At 41.5% G+C, this 23,220-nt stretch overlaps 2 protein-coding genes across 4 annotated transcripts; both read right to left on the bottom strand.

Annotated features, from left to right (window-relative positions):
• Window positions 1-1,067: 1,067 nt before the first annotated feature.
• Window positions 1,068-17,179, bottom strand: slc5a6a (solute carrier family 5 member 6a). Of its 3 annotated transcripts, none has more exons than XM_041064324.1 (18): window positions 17,123-17,179; window positions 10,754-10,847; window positions 9,341-9,581; window positions 8,966-9,187; window positions 8,332-8,397; window positions 7,461-7,512; window positions 7,300-7,367; window positions 6,741-6,895; window positions 6,459-6,599; window positions 6,145-6,274; window positions 5,799-5,887; window positions 5,169-5,281; window positions 4,646-4,713; window positions 4,264-4,350; window positions 3,913-4,097; window positions 3,653-3,756; window positions 3,070-3,191; window positions 1,068-2,980 (listed from the first exon to the last, which is right to left on the bottom strand). In XM_041064324.1, the coding sequence occupies exons 3-18, from the start codon at window positions 9,464-9,466 to the stop codon at window positions 2,780-2,782; spliced, it is 1,929 nt and encodes a 642-aa protein (XP_040920258.1). In that variant the 5' UTR covers window positions 9,467-9,581; window positions 10,754-10,847; window positions 17,123-17,179; the 3' UTR covers window positions 1,068-2,779. The 3 variants fall into 3 exon arrangements, with proteins under 3 accessions (XP_040920258.1, XP_040920259.1, XP_040920260.1); XM_041064325.1 differs by having other exon boundaries at window positions 10,759-10,847; XM_041064326.1 differs by having other exon boundaries at window positions 10,763-10,847.
• Window positions 17,180-19,595: 2,416 nt separating this feature from the next.
• Window positions 19,596-22,685, bottom strand: rpl7l1 (ribosomal protein L7-like 1). Its single transcript, XM_041065085.1, has 6 exons — window positions 22,594-22,685; window positions 21,927-22,035; window positions 21,519-21,682; window positions 21,004-21,141; window positions 20,801-20,910; window positions 19,596-20,371 (listed from the first exon to the last, which is right to left on the bottom strand). Exons 1-6 carry the CDS (start codon window positions 22,605-22,607, stop codon window positions 20,163-20,165), a joined length of 744 nt encoding a protein of 247 aa, XP_040921019.1. The 5' UTR covers window positions 22,608-22,685; the 3' UTR covers window positions 19,596-20,162.
• Window positions 22,686-23,220: the final 535 nt, after the last annotated feature.

Here is a 23,220-nt window from a genome sequence, read left to right as displayed (position 1 = left end):
TCCATAATCCTTTTCAAATAAATGGGACACGTGACTGAGTAGATTTTCAATTCTGCTTCTACTGTGTGTCACCTTGATTGTCTGGTATGCGCTTGAAACACAACCGCGGCTTAGTATTTAAAGAGGAAAGTGTGAAGGCAGCTGAGACATGGGCTCTCCATACAGGTGAACAAAGTTCTCAGGGAGCACGTTCGACCGTTACAGGCTTAACAGACACTGACTGAAAACACTGACCACACAACTTACACAGCAGCACCTGACACAGTGACAATGGATGGATCAGAAATACTGAAGCCGTGATGTTCAAGAATTCTGTGATTCCAAAAAAAAAAAAAAAAAAAAAAAAAAAACCATGATGATGATGATAAAGCCGACCATGTTCAAAACGTCCACGCTGCACACTAACACGCAAACCAAGTCACAGGCACTGACATCTACAATTAAACAACAAAAAAATGAGCACTTCAAGATGTTTAAAATAAAAAATTACCAGAGATGACTGAACCATCGTCAAATGTACCATCAAGTATATCAAGGTAATGGCTAAAAGAACTAAAGTAGGTCCATCTCGAGCTCAAAGACGGCTTCTATTCTGAGCAGTGTTGTGCTTTATTCAGGGCAGTCGTATCAGACGGGGGGTGGCGGTAAACCCCTGGAAAATGTGGGAAGTTCTACACTGATGTAACAGAGGTAACTGAGCCACTAATCCATGTTCACACCAGCTCATCTAAAGAATATTCAGGGTGTGTAATTCTGCGTTGGTTTTGTGCGACCAACATACTCTCATAGCTATGACTGCTCAGAAGAAGTTCACTGTGACTGTGGACACAGTGGAAAAGTTCAAAAAGTTTCAAGAAAGATAAATACAGTGGCGTACGACAGCTGATGACACAGACCTCCCGATCGATTCGTCTGGTGAGCAGCATATTGATCTGTGGACTGTACCGTCAATCACACTAAGCACAAACTTCCCCCGACCAACAGACTCATTCTCCTCCTGCCGCCATGTCTTTTAAAAGACAGACCAATATATCTATTTCATTATATGTTTTTTTTTTTTTTTTTTAAATCAGTTTTAAAACAATACAGACGGGCCTGTATGTACATCCTGACAGTTTTACCTCTTGTCAATACAAACTGTGAAGAGATCCTGTTCTAACATGACTCCAGTGTAACTGATGGGAGTGGGAACAGCTACGACTCCCAAATGCATTTCAAATTTACACTCCTTCAGCAATCTGAATTACCAACCAAATTTACAGTGCTTTTTTTTTTAAACTCCTCTCTGAGGAAATGTAGAGGGATTCTGGCACAAAAAAAAAAAAAAAGACAAAGTAACCTGGAAGACACTCAAGACATTTTTGTTTTAACTGAACTCAGAGGTCTGAAGCCGGGATTTTCTCCCCCATCACATGCAATGAAACCTTGTTAGGAAGGTGTCTCTCTATGACCAGCAGAGGCAGGAAGAACAATTACAGTGAGCACTTACTCTCTGAATGTACACACAGGCCTGTCAGTATGGTTTAACACAGTGAACTAGTTCATTAATACAAGTCAGTGCTCTGATCATTCATTATCCTGGCCAGGAACTAACAAATAACAACATAACTGTGCTTAAATATTCAATCAATCAAGTAAAACATCTTATTTTTCACAAAATTATCTCACCATCTTATCCAGAGATGAAGCGGTTTGCTGTACCATATACTACAGTGCACTATATTTACTGACACTTCATTTGAGTGTCAAATTTCTGAGCGTAAAATAAATATATCCTGTGAAATCCGATTTACTGCTCACTGCGGAGTAAACCGACGACTGTGAGGAGCAATGAAGGAGCGAACAGTGGCACATCACAGGTACACAGGTCCTCAGAGGAGGGAACGAGGTGGAAAATATCAACAACAAGAGCATGTGCACACAGCAGCTCTGCACACCCACTGGGTGGCTTTCTCATCACATACACTGTTTATAAGAACGTGGTTTATATCAGCTGAGGATTTACTGTGCTCCGTCTCACGTGACCCACGGTGCACCACCTCTGCCCTCACCTGAACCCACGGCTTCACCTTTGTAGACTCTTTTGTAGTAAGACATCTATAGTAGCAGCTAGAAGGCGACGATTAGTATTAAACCAAGGCCATGTAAAGACACTACACTATCACAGTAGCACAGATGGTTCATGCCTTCGATTGAAGTTATGTCTCTCTAGATGTTTTGTTTTTTTCTTTTCATATTATAATTCTCTGATGCATGTTCTGGGATTTTAGGTTTCCATCTTCTCTACAAAAATAACACATATTACATCTTTTACCTACCTGATTTTGTTTTTTTTTTGTTTGGCATGACTGAATCCAGTCACAGTGGAGCAGCTCATTGTGCAGGAGAGCAGCCCGGTATCTCTTCTTTATCTAACTTTAAATTGCACGCGCACACACACACACACACACATCTGCACACATCTGGACAGACCCAACAGCCTGTGCGTGTATCAGAGTCTCTAACAGAGATCGACTGAAGAGTTTTTTTTTTTTCATGGACTGCTGTCTTTTGGGTTTATGCACTGGTCCAGACTGGCAGATGCTGAGTTAGTACCAAACACCCCCCCCCCCCTCACAGATACTGAAGCCCACAGTGCCTTTCTATAATAAGATTCAGCCAAAGTCCTTCTAATTAGTGATGGACTTCACATCTGTGACCTGTCTCCCAAAGAACTGACATTCAGTGTGTGTATGTGTGTGTGTGTTATCAATCAATGCAAAAAAAAAAAAAAAAGAGATCATAGGACTGTCTCCTGAACTGTGTAAGATGCCAGCTGGCATGAGGGCAAAGCGATCCTCGTTTCCAAGTCTTCCTCCTGTGCTTGTGCTCGCTCAGTCTGTGTGTCTTTGTCCTCCGAGACGGTGTCGTCTTTGCAGTAAGCTGCTCCGTTGCTGTCTTTCTTGGCCTTCTGGTAAGGCTGTGCGTTGATTTCTTTGGGCTGGTCAAAAGAAAAAGAAAACTATTGAAAGCTCAGGTTACTTTGAACAAAGCAGACACAGACACACAGGCGTGTGAATATGAGGTCACCTTCTGAGCCAGAGGAGTGACACAGCAGAGCTTTTCTCTGTAGCGCTCAGGCAGGAAGAAGAGCAGCGTGCCCAGGACTGGATACACTGTGCCGGGGCTCAGCTCCTTCTCCTTCATAGGTCCTAACATGTGGAGAGATACAGGAACAGGATCGCAATTCACCTGATGTTTTTTGGCATTTAGAAAGAGAATTCCAGGGCAATAATATCAGGCCAAAATAAAACTCCCTGAGTGAACCAGGTCTGATCCTGAGCAACATCACAACATTTAGCATTTTAGCATTTCGCATTTGATGTTGACCGATCTGTTTTCATGGTAATGTATTTATTTAGCACACTACAGACAGATACTTGAATCTGATGAAGAACATTGTAACCAAAGCATACCTGCCATTCTGCCATCCAGTGATCACTCATTGGATGTGTCTACTTCTGCCTGCATACATGACTAACATGAAATTAAAATTCTGTTTCTCCATCGCTTTCACTAATCACTGTGTATGAGACTCTGATTCCAGCTCTCACTGTCATATTTACTCTCACGATTCCCAGTGTGATACAGTGTGGTTTAGAAGTGTGTGTACCTGTTAGCAAGCTGACTATCAGTCCTACCACCACCACAGTGGCTGAGTTGTGAGCACTGTACCACATGTAGGACAATGAGTAAAGAGCCTCCACACCTGTCGGCCTGAGGAACAAAACAAAAATATTTTTCTCATTAAATAAATCAATGTTCGATTTATGGTACTAAGAATTATTTATGGTATGTGAGTGGTACCTGTCCAGTAAATATAATGGAGTCAACACATATTTATAAAGCTAGTTCTTGATATTTATTGGTCACCTTGGCTTGGCAGTAGTGGCGCTGACCAGTGTGGTCATGACAGTGGTGGTCATGTTGTCAAACAGAGGCAGAGCGGTGTCGTTTAGTGGAGGTACCGGGGAGGAAGCAGACATTCGCATCACAAAACTGCCAATGCCGATCCAGAAGGCCATGGCAAGGCCCGCTACTAACCCAACCACTGCACCCTGGGGAGGGGGTGACAGAGGAGAGCAGAGGGGAGCAGCAGAGAGAGGAGGGAGTCGGAGGTGAGGAAAGAGACGAAGATAAAAGCGGAGCAGAAAACCTGATGGCGATTCTGAGGAAATCATCACAATAACAAACAGGTGAGTGAAATGTTCAAGCAGGACTTACAATCGAGTTTGCCCAGGGGAAGAACATTCCTAGACAGAAGAGGCCCAGCAGGGGCCCACCCACCATCCCAAAGATACTGAAGGCTGCCTGAGGACACAGATCGTGGCAGTGCAATGAATGACTATTTGTTGTACAGCTGCATTATAACACAAACTAAGTTTTTACTGCACATTTTTATTTTTACAAACTGTTTCAGGTTTGCTTATTTTTTTAAATAAGTCTTTCTGTCATTGTAGGTTAAAGATTCTAATAAAATAACAAATAAATAAAAGAAACAACTCACTTAAGAGCCTGAAATATTTTTCCTTGCAATTTTTACTGATCAGCAGCTAAAATCACTGCAGTGTGATTAACAGCTCAGACCATGTGAAGATATTATTACCTGCAGCACAGATCCCATTAGGGAGGCAAGGTAGGCCATAGCCAGACACACCAGACCATATGCTAAAGCTGTGGAGCACAGGACAAGAAAGAATATTACACTGGTACTGTTGTTACAAATGTTTCCTTAGAAGATGAAGAGAGGTTTGTCAATACACTATCAGTAAATGCGTGTGTAAATTAGTGTATATATATATATATATATATATATATATATATATATATATATATATATATACATATACTTGTTAATAGTCACTGTGTACTGTGCTTGAGGTTACAGCTTATTATTAACAGTGATGGATTGTGACAACTAAAATGCACAACAGTAACCCTGCATGTTACAGTGTCCAACCTGTTAGACAATACTGGCTTCAGCACCATTAGCTACAGCTGACAAAAACATCACTTAAAAAACAAACATTGAAAAGATCATTCTAAATTATTTTATTAATTATTTCAAATTTTTGGTATTTGCATTCACACAACAACAAAAACAAACCAACTAAAACCTCTTGTCTTACCAAGTCCCTTGGACAGCAGTGTGGCTTTAGATTCAGGCATGTTTGGAAAATGAGGTTTAATCAGGTCCTCCATAGTTACTGTTGCTAGGGAGTTGAAGGCTGATGAGATGGTGCTAGCGGGACAAAAACAGGATTAAATGAGTAACTGGTATTTTTAAACACATTATATGGCTCTGTGCAAAGCACAGGCCTTCAGGACAGAGCAGGAATCCTGTCATTATCAGCAACTTTCTGAAAATGAGCAACGCCATCATTTTAGGCCACATCTAACTGATGGTAGAAAATGTAAACACGGGCAACATGGTGGGATTTCCCATTAAAGTTCAGTAAGAGAAGAAACATACTAATAATTTGTGACAGTATTTATCACTTCCTGTTACAGGGATTTCCTACATACAGGCAGAGCTCATAAAAAGGACTGAATAAGAGTAAAATCTAGAGCATCAAGCATGAAGACTGACTGGATTAAAGCCAAGGCTAGTAACATTAAACTAAACCAGCAAACAACATTACTGATAGGAGCAGTTTAACAGCTGCAGTTATACCTGGTGACTGACAAGTGACAGCAGAATGAGCCACTAACCAGTGGAGGATCATTTACTTCTAAGTCTGTTTTCTTGCATCACTTACCTGAGAGCTCCACTGAAGAGACAGGCCACAAACAGCCCTGGGAGCCCGGGCAGGTCCCTGAACACATCCATCACAAAGTACAGCACCATCTACACAAAGAGCCTAAACATCAGGATGGACCCATACAATTCCAAATAATAACAGCATTGTGTAGCCCTGTGACTGATGGGGAAGCCTGTGCAGAGTGGAGCCCCACCTCTCATCCAGTGTCCCCCCCCAGGGACTGCAAGCTCCCCTATGACCCTCAAGTATTAGCAAGTATAGCTAATTGATGAATGGATGGACAAACCCTGTCTAGTCAATACAAACACTTTGCAGAACCACACATAGGCAAATAAGTGGTCACCTGGTCATTAGTTTTGACGTAGCCCTTGTCCAGAGGGCTGTCCTCTCCGTAGCGAGCAAACATGACAAGACCCATCAGACAACCTAAACACAGGACGATCTGCTGGCATGGGAAAACAACATAGCAGGACCTGAAAGAGCATGAGAGGTGAGAAACATGGTTAGAAACTGTCCATGGCCACAAAAGCCACTGCTAACAGGCTAATGATGAAAGATCAAAATACCCTACAGTGTCCGAATCATGTTATTATGTGTAACAGTATAAATTAGCAAAGCGTGTTGAGAGAGACTGATGATGATGATGATGACACTCACATGACAGCTTCTTTCTCTGTGCGTGAACTGAGGTATCTCTGCACCTGGGCCTGGTTGACCCCGTACAGAGCCAGCATCAGGAAGATTCCCCCCACACCCAGAGTCCAGAAGGTGTGACGCTCTAGTGGGTCAGGGTTCAAGCTACACAGACAGAGTGAGCAGGGTATGAACAGTTACAGTACACACACGTTTGATTCCTCAAGTAAAGTGTCTTTTAGCAGAATTCTCTGCTCAGCTGAGCAGCATTTATTTTTTCTGTAATGTAAAATGCTGACCACTCACTCTAGTCCAGAAATGCGGCTGCCGTTGACTGCTTTCCTCCAGACCTCTCCTATGCCCCCTGCCTGACTGGCCCCCACTACGATAACCGCCAGCTGTCCTGCAAACATCACCACTGTCTGGAACACGTCGGTCCAGATCACTGCCTTCAGGCCCCCCTGCATGACACAAGGACACAGTCTTCAGTCTTTCTGGTACAATGGTGGGTTCACTTTAATGTCCATAATAATCAGTGTTGGAAACTCTCTGTGAAAGGTGTACATGGATCAGCACAGCAATGTACTGACAACAGGTGCTGTGTAACTTCTATGTTCATGTACTAATCAAAGATGATAGAGGAAACAGATGAAGAAATCACAGCTAAGAGAAACAGACTCAAAGTTTTCCAATTCAGTTTTAATTTGTGTCTGAAATCTGTAATATAAATATTACACACAGATTAGTATATTAGTTTTCCTTTAAAAAGGCTAATTTTATTTACTTATTCTTTAGCCTTTGTTGTAGAAAAGAAAAATATGCTGTCACAGTTGTGTCTGACAGTTTGGTAAATCTAGTGACTCACCAGAGCAGTATACAGAGTGCACACCAATCCCATGGCAAGCACTGCCCCCCACAGGTCAAAACCTGTCACTGCAAGTGAACAGAGAGAAATCATGAGCAAACACTGCACAACCAGTTACTATACTCCAGGTAAACATTATACAATGTGCAATCTTCTCTTACCTGCATTGAGAGCCAAGGCTGGAGCATAAAGGACCACCCCCATGTAAATGACCTGCAGAGGAGTGAAAACAAGAATTGCTGAGCAGGATGACTCACAAAAACTGAGCTCAGAGGTCATGTTTGGGAGCCGACTGACTCACGTGTCACATTACACTCTCCTTAACTGGAACACAATTCTGTGACTTCAGAGGGGTCAGCATTTTTACTTTTAGAGAAAGGCAGAGATGTTTGGTTGATCTAACTGTGATTTTGTGTTGGTTAATTGTTGTTAATGCCTTCTATTGGAGATTATAAAGATATGGTTGACCTCGTAAAATGAAAGACTAACCATAACAGAAATTTTGCAAGGGTCAATGTAACATTTCCAGGGCCAAAGGTTCAGTCAGGCTGTAATATAATCAGCCAGTGAATTCTTCCTTTGGTCTCTCATTTCTAAAAATTAGCTGCTGCTGTTTCATGTCGTACATCAGCACTCTACAGACAGAAACTTTTACTTGATTTTTTTAAAAATGATTTTTAATCAAATAACTGGTGAAGCCTCAAGCCAAATAAAAACAAAAAAAAAAAAAGAGGATAAACACCAAGCTGAGAGAGATAAGAGATATTTTTCTTTTATTGACAGGCATAAAACTGTTGTTGCCAATTTAATTACCAATTTGATTGCCTTTCTTACTCTTATGTCTTACTCTCTGATTGGACGACTGCAGTTGCCAACTTGAGGAACTGAACTGCAACTTGCAATAATACAATCTTACACCCTTCTCTGGGTCAAACGGTTGATGACATTACTAAGCAGATGAGCAGGTGAGATTGTGTTGGTGGACATTTATGAAAGTGATGTACAAAGAAAGTAGGAAGTAGACCACGATACCATCTGAAAGATGAATGTCACTGTCCCACATATGCGAACCGTCTTGTTAAAGCGCAGCTCCAGATACTGTTGAGAGGAGAGAATGTAAAAGAAAAAAAAACAAACACAAAAAGAACAAACAAAATCAAAAGGCTGATTATATATCATCTCAGAGTCACGTGTGGTCGGTGCTGAGGATGTTTACTCTCAGGATCAGAACCGTTAGTTTAGGTTCTGATCTTCAAAGCCAGATTTTTAAGTCAGAAATCTTTTTTTTTTGGTTGACAGGACACTACTACCGTGCTGATCTTTAGCTAGTGTCCTTGAGGTTCATGAGAGAGTCAGTCTGGCTGTAGATAAAAAAAACCCTTTAAAGATAATCAGGCTTGAGACAAGAGGACGCATTTCTGTTGGACGTTAACACGTCAAGGATAAGAGAAAAGAGGACAGATAAGAACGCTGAGCTCTGAGATCATACTTGAGAAAGACAATGACAGCAGCAGCGAGAGAAAGTGCTGAGAAAGTGTAAAACAGAAAAACAGGCAGAGAGGAAAGAGGACATTATAATTAAGAAATGCTTTAAAACACATTCACAGGTCATAAAACCACCACAGTGATACAGTCACGTCAAACTAGGTGTGCTGCTTGTGGGTACCTCGTAGGCGCTGGACAGCCGCAGCCGGTAGAAGACTGGTATGAAAACATGAGCTGGGATAAGCAGGCCCAAGAAGTAGGAGCAGCCCAGAAACCAGTACTGGGTTCCAAAGGTGTACACCTCAGACGGAGCGCCCAGGATGGCCACAGCTGACTGGAAAGTGGCCAGCAGGGACAGAGACACAGGCAGGCAGCTCATGGAGCGGTCAGCCATCAGGAACTCCTGTGGTAAACAAAATGCTGGTGTCAGACGTCGTCACTACAAACACTAAAAACATGCTTGAAACAGAACCTGTACTCTTAAAGCGTGTACAGTAAAAGTAAGGTAAGTATTGTCAGGAAACAATCATCTTAAGTGTCTAACACCAAAGCCTACCTGTGTTGTGCGCTGGCGCCCACCGGAGAAGGCATAGAAGAGGCCGATGCCAGCTGAGGCCACCAGCAGCAAGGCAAAGATGACATAGTCTGCTGTGGTGAAGTGCATCTGGACTACCTCCCCCATGATGATGCTTAGACGTGGGGTGTCAGGGCAGTGAAAGCCATTGGACGCACAGCCTCTGTGGCTGATCGCGAGGGGGAAGAAAGCACTTCACCCACAGGGAGAGACCCGCTGAGAGCTGGAGGAAGAAACACAAGGAGTGGATGGAAGTGAGGACGAGGTCAGGTTAACTCCTCTCACTGAGACCTGGGGGAACTGGCAGGACTGTGCAGTAACAGTGGTTCAGAAATACACCCCAGCAGCAGCAGCATGCCAGGTTTTGATTAAATAACAGGGACTTGGTCAACTTTGTAACAGTCAGTGGAAAAACAGCAGAACAAGAGCAATGCACTCTCTTTTTTTGGATGAAGACCAAATATGTTCATGCAAACAGGTTTTATTATTATTGTGCCAGTAAAAAAAACCTATTCCAAATGCATCACTGCCAACAGCAGAGTGGTGTAACAGTATGATGTACTGGCTAATTACTGCTGATGATTTAAATGACTATGATCTAAACTATTTTAATTTGTAAAAGAAATCTCGGGAACAAAGAATTCCCTTTTTTTTCTCCCAATTTCTTCTCAATTACCAAATTCTATTGTTTATTCTAATCAGAGGCCGTAAATTTAAATTACATCTTTTGGCACAAAATCAGCTTCATAGTTGGATTATAAGATTATCACAGTCATAACTGGTGCTTCCTACGGGCAGAGGAGACAGCTACATCTGCTTAGGACCTTGCACATGTTTACATTTATTTTCCTCTTAAAAATTAGGGGAGAGAGACAGTGACAAACCATGTATGTGTTACAGAATGAAAGTCTCATACTAAAAGTTCATCTAATCTAAAACAAGTCTGATGTTGACACTGCTTCAACAAAGCTGTCTGGTATTTTTTTTGGTTTTGATAAAAATGCTTAAAACATTATTTAGCATTTTTAAATACATGTTTTGCACAGGGCTGATAGAAGTGTATGGATAAAATGGGTATCAAGGCAGAAATAACATTTCTTTTTAACTATTGTTAAAAATTAGTTGAAGACAATACTACATTTGATTTAAATGCAACATTTGCTCCTGTCTGAAATTCATCTGAGAGTCTACAAACTCAAAAAAAAACCCCTACACTTTACCATCTAACTCTACTTTTAACAATTCACAGTATGTTTGTGTCTGGAAAAAAAAATTACTCACTGCAATTTTTTTGCAGTATTGCAAAAAAAAAAAAATTCCAACAACAAAGTTCTAAAAATCATTTAGCTTGACTATGACCAAAAAAGTCACAAAGACAAATAACAACGGACTTACTGTACCTACTGAGATCGAGCTGCTGCTGCTGCTGGCTGACACACACTGGCTCAGTGGAGGGAGATGCCTTAGTCAAAACCTCCAATCATGACAACTGAGGAGGCAGAGGAGAGATTCAGCACAATAACACACCACTCCTATAAACACATGACAAGACTGACCTACCAAAATATTGTTTCAAATAATTCAATATCTGTGTGATCTGTGCAAAAACAGCACTTTGGTGTCTTTTGGGTAGAACCAAACAAAACCCAATACCCTGTTATGTTTTTACAAGACACACACAGCTCTACTCCTTCACAGATCTCACCTGAGGGGATATATTTTTGATGCCAACAACGAAGAGTTAATTTTTCACTCCATGCTGTGCTCACCTGAGAATAACATTACGCTGCATGTAAAACCTTCCTCACAATTTCATTCTGGGAGTTTGAGCTTTTCCAAAATGAGGATTGTTCAAAACCAGCCAATACAGCATGTGTGTGTGTGTGTGTGTCTGCAGTGCAGTAAACTAAAGCAATAAACATAGAAGCTACTTTTGATTTATATCTTTGAAATTTCTAAGTCAACATTTTTGTTTTTCAGAAGGTCACTTGCATGAAAATCTGCATAGAAACATGAGCGATTACAGATCTGCTCGCACACAGGCATTACTTTCACATGTGCAACTGCTGAGCTGTTCTTCAGAAAGGCACTTCATCTGCCATATTCACACGCTGGCAGCTGTAAATGGCAGCGAAGGGCAAATGTTTCAAATGACAAGAGGCCGAAGATCTAGGCACTGCCACAGTCCAGCTTTTAATCGATGAAGCATTTGGCTAAAGCACTTAGGTAACTTTGTCTCTGTAGTAACCAAAAACCAACTCTGCAGGGATCTGCATGTGTGGGACTGTGAGTGTGTGAGATTATGTTTGAATCCAACAGGAATGGTGCTCTGAACTGACTGCCTGTCCGTGTGATACTCCGCGCTGGTTTGATCAAGCACTGGCCGACGCACGGGACCACATTAAATCCCACTCTCAGCATTATGGCTAATCTCTAATCCACCTGAATTTGACTGGTTGGGAACAGGAGCAAATGCAAACGAAAGTGGTTCAAAACAAATATACCCGCGGTTATGATGTAACTTGAAAACGAAAATCAGTCACTTTTCAGAGGCAAGTTCATCCATTATAAACCTGGCCTGCTGTTTCACAGAAACCTTTGCTCCTGCTGAGAGGTGCAGGACTCGACCCAGCAACAACACTTTGTTGCACTGTTGGGCAGAGGTAATAAAAACCCCTACTGATAGGATGCATCAGTGTGAAAAAACACATTAAACCCTGACAGGTTACAAATGGCCCTTAGATTAAAACCCTCCCAGCGGGTTAAATAAGAAGCCCATCAGCTTCACAGAGTGGGGCCCATGGAAACTTACTCAAGAAAAGCTACTTAAAATACCAAACTGACGTGAGCTTGTATGGGACACCTCATGACACTGTGGTAGACCCTGAGTAGATAGACATTAAGAAATATCTATAAAAAAATAAAAAAAATAAAATAAAATAACAGAGTGAAATCAGAGATATCTGCCCTCTCTGCTTTGTCTTTAATAACTGTTTTTGTTATTTGAGAGAGATCATGTGACTGGCTTCCTGTACCTGCCAAGGCCAGTTTGGGTTGTTTTGCAACGTTTTATTTACTTCAAAGAAAAAAAAAAAAAGAAAAAAAAACAATTACCAGAAATCCCAGCATACAAAGCTGACAGAGGATTGCTCGTGGGTAAGGAATGTGTCAGGTTTTATGAAATGCAAATTTAATTTTCCCTCAAAATCACAATGTTATTTGACCTTTGTCACAGTCAGACCTTAAAGCAATCAGCTCTACTGAACTACCCTTTACAGCACAGACAGTTTAATGGTAAAGATTAAGTCCACAGTTACCAAACCATACTCCATGAAAAGGTGTAGGATCATGTGTGTGTGTTTGCACACACAAATACATTTAAACAAAAAAAAAAAAAAAAAAATGTAGCTTCACTCTCGCTGGTATAATGCTGCATGGGCAACTGAGCACTCAGTTCATATAGCCTCTAACAGGACACTTAACAGGAACCCCTCAGGCTACTCCATTCTGGGAAGTTTACAGTTAATGGCATCCTGCAACCGACAATACTTAGGAATGTGCAACACAAAGGAACACGGATCACAGCAAGAAATCTGCTTCTGCACCACTTGGCTGATGCCTATATCACTAAATCTGAGCCTAACCACTGCACCAGTGTGCAAAACAGGCAACAGCTGACCAACACACTACTAGATGGGGCGTACGGCTGTCGAGTGGTCGAGACACGTACCGAGTGGCTGCTTCATCCCTGCATCAAATCTGACCAGTTATTGCATATGATAACACTTCATCTCTCCCACACTCCCTGTCTTACCTCTACTGTGACTACAAAATTGAAGTAAAATCCCATGATGATCTAAAAACAACTTTACAAAAGGAAGATTTTTGTTCTTGAAAAATTTGATTTTATTTTTATTATCAACTCTGTTTGATCTGTGTCTGAGAAATCCTCCTACAAAGCCTGAGGAGATCCCTTCAGATGGCTTGTTTTGTCCACCCAATGTTCCAAAACCCGAATGAAAAAGAAAAAGCAGCCAGAGTTAAGAAGCTAGAAACAGCAAACGCCTGGCATCTGAGCTTGACAGACGATTTAAACTATTAATCAACTGTCAAAACAGCTGTCAGTTTTCTGTCAGCTGACTGATTGATTGATTGATCTTCTGAACATTTCAGCCCTACGCTTCACACAGAAGACAGCTCTAGAAAACCACAGTCAATAGCTACATTTATCACTCACATCCAGAATGCCTCAGCTTCTTCAGCTGAAGTAGTTATATGCTGGTATATGCTGGAAAACAAAGTCAAATAAAATTCAGTCCATGTGCAGTGCTGCTTGTGTTTAATGTTTGGCCTGGCTCTATGTATGAGTGTTAGGTGGCTGTTGTGTCATGAACATCTCAGAACATCACAAAAGGAGGTCATGGAGGGCATGGTTGCCTGGCAACACAGCAACAGTGACTGTGCATCACATGAAGTGGTCTGAGCTGGCGGTATCGGTGCTTTGGCTCCTACACCCCTGTCTTGTCTGTAAATGGTGGAAACCTGCTGTTTGATGGTGAGAGAGCAGGTCGAGCATGGGAAGGTTTGCAGCTGCGCACGACCGACTCAAAGCAAACCACTTTTCCATTCTCAGATAACCAGCACACACAATGAATTTAATTTGCTCACGGTGTGCAAGGACGCAAACAGAATGAACAAGGATTAAAGGGGGCAAACCAGAGAAATACAACCAGATATCTTCTTATTGTCCTTGGCTGCAAAATACAAACCAGTCTTATTTTGTACCAGACAGTATGACCATTTATAATGAAAACAGCAGCTTCACCTCATTTCAAGGTTTCACAAGGTCAGTTTGATAAAAGTCAGAGCAGCTTGTCCTTTGCAAGTGCCTTTCAAATGTTTCACTTAAACGCACTGGATATCAGATACTAAAGAATTCTCCAGCAAAGCTAGCAGCTCTGTGAGGCTGTAATTAGGCTTAGGGCTTAGAGCTGAACGCCAATGCTAACACGACAGTGCTAACATACTGATGTTTAGCAGGTAATGGTATGCATGGTAATGTTTACCACATTCACCATCTTAGTTTAGCATGCTAAAACGGACATTTGGGGGATCACCAAAGCCTTTTGGACACATTGTTTAGGATCCATTAATATTTGCACAAAATTTTTTGCCAATCCATCCACTAGATGTTAAGATATTTCAGTCTGGACCAAAGTGGTTCAGTGATAAACAATGTCATCACTAGAAGCAAGCCACTAGTTTAGCTAAAAAGATGTTCTAGGTTTAAACCTAGTACGCCGTTGGTTCTGTTGGGGGAGCTGTCCTGAATGGTTCAGCTTACAGTGGCTGTGTGTTGCTCTCTGATGGACGTGGGGCTGTATACTAGAAATACATTTGCCAAACAAGTTGTTCATTCTTGAAGTGTTTTCTCCGGTAAAACTGAAAAACAATGTTCGAAAATATTTCCAATGAAACCTAAATCTAAATTGTCAAAGTTTGTTTTCAACTGTGGAATGAGCTCATTGTTGCTGTTAGAGGCCCAAAAATAAATAAATAAATAAAATCACCACACCTGGTGTTCTACCCAACTGTCAAGTACCTGTGGGTGTTTCCCACCCTCCGGGCTCAGAGGAACAGTAATGAGCTTAGCACGGTGAGGTGAATAAGATGCCACACTAGAAAAAAACCTACTTGACTAAGTGACACAAAAGGTGAGATTTACACTTTATCAGACAACAGTATTTTTCAGATTTACAAGAGAAAATAATTCAAGGATGAAAATGTGAGGCACAGTCACATGACATACAATTATTTGATTTGTTTACCACTCACTTCCATTAACAGACAAACCTCTGTTCAACAGTCAGTCAACAGAAACTCTGGTTATTACTGCATGTTTTATCACTGTTTTTGGCACATTAACAGACTTCTTCTTCTGTTATAAACTGTAGGACAATGCCCATACACTGCTTATGGTTTGTGATCACTTTGATCAATATTTATTTATTACCCACATGAGAAATATGGCATCACATTACAAAAATCTTCTTTTTTGGAATCAGTGCAGCCACAGGACGGAGCTCTGCTTGTACTTCAGCCACTGACCCTAAAGGCCAATAATTTCAGTAATCATTAAACTTTCAGCTGAACCATGACCTGCTGTGAAATAACTGCCTACATCGCAGTGTGGTTTCAGAGGAAGAAAAACTAGATGCATCACCATTTGTTTTTACACAAGCACCAAAGATAAAGAGCTACTGATTAATATAAAATTGTCATTTCTGATAATTGAGCTATTATCAGCTCTAAAAGACACTTGAGAGTCAAGAAATGCATGGGTGTTTGCACTGAAGACTGATAAACTGTCTTAGTCTTTAGTGACAATTGCTAACGCAACACCAGATAATAGCGAAGGAGAACAGTGTTTGGTTGAAGCGTGTGCGTAATCATTAGTCCGCAGAAGATGTGACAGTTCCTCACAGCAGATAACTGAGAGGTTAGCTTTGCCCTCTCTAGATGATCTGAGGAAATTTACACAACTCTTCAGGGTCACCTCTGGGGAGGAGGAACTGTCTGTGAGTCTCAGTGACCGTTACGAACCATCACCTCAATGAGACCATACACACTGAAATAGATATTTAATACTAGACCACTAAGTTTTGGTTCATGTACGTGAAAAAGAAGTCAGTAATTTATACAGTGACCTCAGTTTCCAATCTATTTACATTCCTCCATGAATGGACAAGCAGCCACCTTATAACACTGATGTAAAAACCATATAAAATGCAATGCAAAGAGGTTTTGGTCATTGATTTACAACATTTCCTGCAATATAACCACAAATATTACATTCAGTTTCATAGCCTTTCACCCAACCCAAACTACTGGTGCTTGTGGTCATGCAGCAGCCTGATATAATGGTTTATTTTCAGTGCTGATACTGATATTATTCAATTTATTTTTAAACCTCCTGGAGGACAGCTAACATTTGCACCATTCTACAAGCAATATTGCAGTAAATACACAATTCTAATTAGCAATTCACAGACAAATTAAAACAGTTTTATTAAACCACTCAGTTAATAACCTATTTACTGTACTTGTCAGACAGACTTGTGAAAGAGCCCTAAGGTTAAGTGCAGCACCTCTGACGGTGTTAGAATAAAACAGGTTCGTTAAGATAAAGAGGTAAATATTGTAGCCTGACAGTAAATTCAATACGGAACGTCTGTTTACAGTATTGTCTCAAAGGTCACGGTCAACCCCCACATTAGACACATATTAAGCTCTCTGAAGTCACGTGCAATGATAGGTAACTAGTCTATGATTTGGAAACGTTCGTTTTTTTTAAACAGGAAGTGTACACATCATAGACATGCGGCCAAATTGGCTAATTAGTCCCCACGCGCTCCGACATGTCATTCATTGCAGTTGGAGCTAGCCAAACCGGCTAACCGTTTGCTGATTTGACAAGCACTTGCTGCATGGCAGGACATCACCCAGCCATTCTGTTAAAGATATAGCGACATTAAATACTGCCACAGTCTAAAGAAAGGGTAACCACATTGAACACATGCGCATTTGACATTTAGTTATACACCCACATGGCCCTGTTATCCAATCACTCTTAACTTTTTCTGCCACCGCGTGTAACAACCTGAAACTGATCTCTGACGCCCGGTAACCGCTGAACAGGCAGTAACGACGAAACACAACCATTTTAATATCGTTTGAATTCAGTTATTAACTAAAGTGACTTACCTTCGGCCGCCCGTCGCTGGCACAATACTAAAGTCACGGCACATCGTTCAAACGTAGCGTACAGGTTTGCCGGACCGCCCATTCCCCTTGACATTAACCAGGTGCTGCCTTCAGTGCTCCACGTAAACTAGACATTCACAGTCGCAACCGGCAAAACGAATGATGGTACGTTCACGTGTAAATGGCACTGCACCATCTAAGATTTGAATCGTTTTGATAAACAAACAAACAAAACTCTTAAATAGTCCATGCAATAAAGGTTGGTTTGCTTTAAGGAAAGGTGCTGTTGCTTAAATCCTGTCATTATATGAGGCAGAAAAGGGAGGCTTCCCATTGAACAGTCGTGTCACTGTGGGTTTTAAAGTCAGTGTCATTACATATAGTCCAGACCAGTTTTTGGTCTGGACCAGTTACACACTTTCGTTCTTCAGACTCTGTGCTTCAGGTCAGTATTGAAAGACATTTCCATTCATCAGTACTGAAAGAACCATATGTGAGACTGAGCCCTTGCAACACATTGCTTCCAAATTGCATGGGTTCAGAAGTAATTGCACACTTGGTCTCTAAATGCTTCTTGGGCTGTTGTGGGTTTCTTCAACCTTAGTTCATGAACAATAGAACTGACACGTGGTTCAGACTGAGAGTTGCCATTTAGACTGAGGTGGAGTTGTCTGTCAGGATGAGGAGTAAAGAGGTGACCATGCAAATAAAGTTGGACTGTGCACTGATGAAACAAAAATCAACCCCTTTCAAACTGATGGACAGAAGAAAGTGTGGAGAAAGAAAGAACAGCTCATGACCCAAAGCCAGCACGTCATCTGGCAAACATGGTTGTGGTCCTGTTATGAAAGGGACATGTATGGATGCCAACAGAACTGGCACATGCATTTATTGATGATTTCACTGCTGACAGAAGCAATGGGATCAATGTAGGGGTGTGCAGGAGCGCTGTGTGCTCAGATGCATCAAAACTCATTGAACAACATTTCAGCAGGACAGAAATCATTAACAAACAACCAAAGGAACTGAAGAGCTTTTCATGGAGAGGAGGTGGAATATCGTTGACAAGCTGGGTTGACTGAGCAGTATTCTGTGTCCTGAAGACCATACTAAAGGCAAAGAGGCTCTACAACAAGCAAGAGCTTAAGGTGGCTGCAGTGAAGGCCTGGGAGAGGATCACCAGGGAAGATGGTGATGTCTATGGTTTGAAGACTTCGGGGAGTCATTGACTGCAAAGGATTTTTCACAGAGTATTAAATGGATGATTTTGTTTAGACTTCATGTGTATGTGTACAATTACATCTGAACACCTAAACATTGGGTACTATGTGTTAACAGGGCTATATCTCTCACACTGTTCTTTTTATGCTGATGCAAACCTACTCACATTAAAGCAGAGACTTGGCTCCTTGATGTAGTATTCATTACTGCAAATACTTAAGGTCTGGACTCCAGGTTTCGCCATTAGTTGACACTGCTTCAAACCGCCTACATGGTTTCAGCGTTTGTCAATTTATCCAGATCTACGACCACTGAACGCAGCACGGCGCGTGCATCAGCGGTTTGAATTAAAGCTAATTGGTACGTTGGTTTGTTAGCATCAGTTTCCAGTTTGTTAGGAAATGAAAAGGAAGCTAATTCTGAAGAAAATGGAGGCGACATAAAAGCACTGCAGCTGTGTAATCGAAATTATTTCAGCGATACCAGTGTTCAATGTGTCTGGAGCAGAAACGGACGGTGTTGACGTTTTATGACGCCAGTGCACGGCTGCGCAGACACACAGAGAACCGTCATGATGTAATGAATTACCATGGCAATAGCTGCTGATTGACCATGTAGATAACGTGACAGTAAACCCTGAACAACACAAAACACTGCCTCTTCCTTACCTGCTCTCTTTTCTACGCCCATAGCAAGTGAGCGCATTTTGACACGAATATTCTCCATTAGATACATTCGGTCAAAGAAACGTTTCTCATTTACTTGTTAAAAAAAAAGAAAAAGAAATACATCGGTGACTTTGATGTAGCATCCCCCGACGCCATCCTCCATCTCTCCCAGTGCGCATCCGTTCCAGCGCAGCCGCATAGGTTGCCACATCTCCTTCCCCTCCTCCGGCCGATGACTCGTTTCTCGTTGAATCAGTGTTGTAGCACAGTGGAGGAGGGAAACAATCTCTACTGACCACTCTAATCCCACAGCCTTATATGAACATACAGCACCGCGCAAAACTTTCAGGCACTTCAGATGTTTATAGATTCTTGTCCTTAATCAACCTACCTGCCGAGGACCTTTAAAAACTGTGCACAAGAGTAACTGGGAGAATTAGTGCTGTTTTAAAGGTAAAGGTTGGTCACAAAATATTGATTTGATTTAGCTCACTTCACTTTGTACAAATTTATAACTAAAATCTATTCATGACTATTCTGTGGCATTGGCTCACTGTGTCACATCGTAGTTACCATACCAAAAGTACTAAATCATTTTATTTTTTATTGTAAAAACAAAGGAAGTGTATGAACAGTGAATTATAAATTAACAGATGAATCAGTGTTTCACAGATTTTTCAGACTTAACCCTTTTCACACTGACATCTGCTGAATGCAAGTAAATTAATTTGCTGTGGGTGGGCTGGTGGCTCCTACATGGAGGACAACCCATCCTGATTATTCAGTTCCTGTTCACCCATTCCTCTGACAACCTGAGGAATATGTGGAGTAACTCAGCACTTTTTAAACATACATTTTTACCAAAGAACATAACTGCCTCCATCAGTCCACTGTAAGGAGCACCACACTATATATATATATAGTTTTGCACAAGTGTGAAGCAAAAACAACATGAATGAGGCAAAGGACTCCACTTTTCTGATGCCCCAGTGTCCGGAGAATGTAACCAGAGAATGGGTGTACAGGGTGAAACCCATGAGCTTCTTTGCCAAAGACACAAAAAGTAAATATTTTGTCATTGGCATTTGCTCCCCAAGAAGTCCAGCATTCTTTAAGTTGCTGCTGGGCATCCATCGTGCTTGTGTTCCTCTTCAGTTCAGTTGTCTGATTATAGTGTTAATGTCTGTACCACGAAATCCAGGGTTTCCCAGGTCCTTCAGGAGCCCAGCCTTATCCTTGGCAGCGTGACGGGCCACTGACAGCTTGAAAGGCAACAGGAAGTTGTTGGCTGCCCGGAAGCCCTTACCTACTGAGTAGATCTCATGGATCAGGTCCTCCAAACAGATGATGCCATGTTTACCTGAGGAACAAGAGAGGGGGAGGTAAGTGATGAGGAGGAGGATGAAAGAAGATTTTAGGGATGAAAGGATGGTGGTAGAGTGTAAACAAGATCAGAGAGGGAGGAATAAGAGGATACACAGAGCCCACTCACATGTACCAACCTAACCATTCCACACCTGCTTAATACAGCCTTCAGTGGGTGTACTTTGTAAGGTCCAGAACAAGGCCAAAACAATATTTAAAATAATCATAACTTTAGCAAATTTGTGAAATATTTATAAACTATAAACTAGGAAAAACATGTATGATCCTTTCCCGCTGCAGATATTCTTTTTCATTTACTCTGAATATACCACTCATCTGCATTCCATAATGAGCATTAAATCAAAAGGCACTGATATATTAATCTGACGAGGCCGCTGCATCACGTACTGCTGAAGAGACTTACCCATGTGCTCCTCGATGAAGGCGTTGTCTGTGAGGGGAACTCTCCTCCTGCCTATCCTGGTCTGTCCTCTCTTCAGAATGAGCTCACGAACAGACTTCAAGTTGGGAAATCTGTTGGCAGGATTAGACAGTGTTCATGATGCACAACAACCCAAATTTAATCTGAGTGTAATTTACTGAAACACTACGGTCAGAATTACTCACCCCCAGGCCACATAGGGCTCCACGATCTTCATCATGGCCATTGAGGTCTTGTTGATTTTGACGAAGGACCCACTAAAGATCTTCCTCAGCCTCAGCATCTGGACCACCTTCATTACTTTGGGACTGACACCTTTAATCCTAACAGGAAAGAATAATCAGAGTTAATCCAGCTATAAAGCCAAAACTTTCCATCTCACATTTATGGATTGAACCCTGACAACTTTTAGACCTGGAACACGCAAGATGATCCTTTGGAAGATCTTCTTTATTCAGTTTAAGTTAAAAACAAGCTGCATTTAACCTTGCTTACTTTTAATACATATTCCTGGAGGGAAATCTGTAAAATCAATAGCACAGTATGAGTATAGTTTAAATGAGATGTTGACCCTTATTGTTCTTGGTGTTTCTCTGGAAGCAATCATTTCAGCTTTATTGGTGAATTTCCCTGTAGAAAACCTGTTAACATGACCATGTAGAGAGGAAGTGTATTTCAAAGCCACTGTCAGTGTACTCACTCTCTGATGCGGACAGCGAAGGCTAGCTTATTCTTAGCAGGAGGCAGAGGGGCTGGCGGCCTGTGCTGTGCTCTCTGGATGCGGGTGTCATCACGATGTGCCTTGTGGCTGTCTTTCAAGAAGTCCTCCAAACGTTTGAACTTCAGTGATTTGCCTTTTGATATCTGAAATGATATAGAAATACACACGTAGGTATACAGCAGTATATATAAATGGGTAGAATCAAATCCAGTCTTGTCAATTCAGATGATGCTTGTTTTATTTTTTTGGCTGACGCTAAAGCTGATCACTTCAATGCATACAATTAGCTGCACATTATAATTCTTTGGTATAATACGTAACTCAGACAGTCCAGTGTATGGACTAGCATTCCTGTAGCTTAGTGTGAAATATCTCCTCATCACTTACCTTTCTCTTCTCAAGCAGTGCAAGCTTGGCCTGTGTGGCTTTGATGGCCTGGTATGCTTTCCTCTTTTTCAGCAGATATTCAGGAACTAATTTGATCACCTTTTTGGATCTAATAACACCAGCAAACAAAAACACAGTAAGCGACATAAGATATTGACAAACATATGGAACAACACGCCAGTGGCTGCTGCTCATCAGTTCATCTTACAGTCGTGAAATATGCGTTCTAACTTTTTACACCCATAAAATGCGTTTTAAAAAGCTGTCATCTCTACCCAGATGGAAAGAAGTAGCTGCATCCAGCTTTAACTTTCCAGTTTAGCAACTTGCTAACAGATTCAGTTAATGGTGCATGAAAGTATCGCCTAAACAGAGCATACAAAACATTGCACACAGAGGTTGTAGGCTACATGACTGCCATTTCAATTACACATTTATAGTTCCAAATACTGACAAAACGCATTACGCTAGCTATGAATCCGCTAAGGTACTGAGCCCCATGTGAAATTAGACTCCCTAGAATATCTTTTTTTCTACCTCCTACCCGCTTAATAAAGGTCTCGACTGAATGAGTAAAACTTATATTTCTAGTAAAGACTCGAAACGGCACAACTCGACATAAAGAAAGGAAGGATGAATTCAGATAAAGTTAAAAACAAATACACACTCTGCCTCCGCCATGGTGCGATCGTAAGACGTTTCCGTCGCTTGGGTATGACGTCACTGGTGTTGGTGCTTTAATAGCCTCGCTCCGACGAGAATAGAATAGAGTTTTATTTGCCATTTGCACAGAGACACTGCAGTACATGTGCATTGGAATTCTTGTGCATCCCTCCCCAGAGTCAAGCTTAAGGTTTAAATAATACAATAAAATAAGAAATAAAATAAAATAACCAAGAAATAAATAATACAAAAGAAGAGCAAGATAGTGCACTTGTTTCACATGGTGAATATAAGGACATATTTCACATAGTGATAACAGATTGTTTTGGACGTTTTCTGCACCTTGACAGGGTTATGCTATGTAGTAGCTTCTTCCCTCCTTAATGTCCTGTGCCACTGTTCTGACAGTGGCTGGGAAGAAGCTGTTGTGGAGGCGGGCTCTGCGGGCACTGATGCTCACCGGCCTGCGATGCCTCAGGTTGTAGCCTGTGTCCACCCATTGAAACAAAGCACGAGCTGGATGGTGTTTGTCTTTCAGGATGCTCTGTGCTTTGCGTCTGCAGCGCTCGGTGTAGATTGAGTCCATGGTTGGAAGGCTGCATCCAGTGACCCTCTCTGCAGCTTTTATGAC

Source organism: Toxotes jaculatrix, chromosome 19 (assembly GCF_017976425.1).
Source record: "Toxotes jaculatrix isolate fToxJac2 chromosome 19, fToxJac2.pri, whole genome shotgun sequence".
NCBI lineage: Eukaryota > Metazoa > Chordata > Actinopteri > Toxotidae > Toxotes > Toxotes jaculatrix.
Note: the sequence above shows the minus strand (reverse complement) of the source record. Positions and strands in the feature narration are given on the sequence as shown.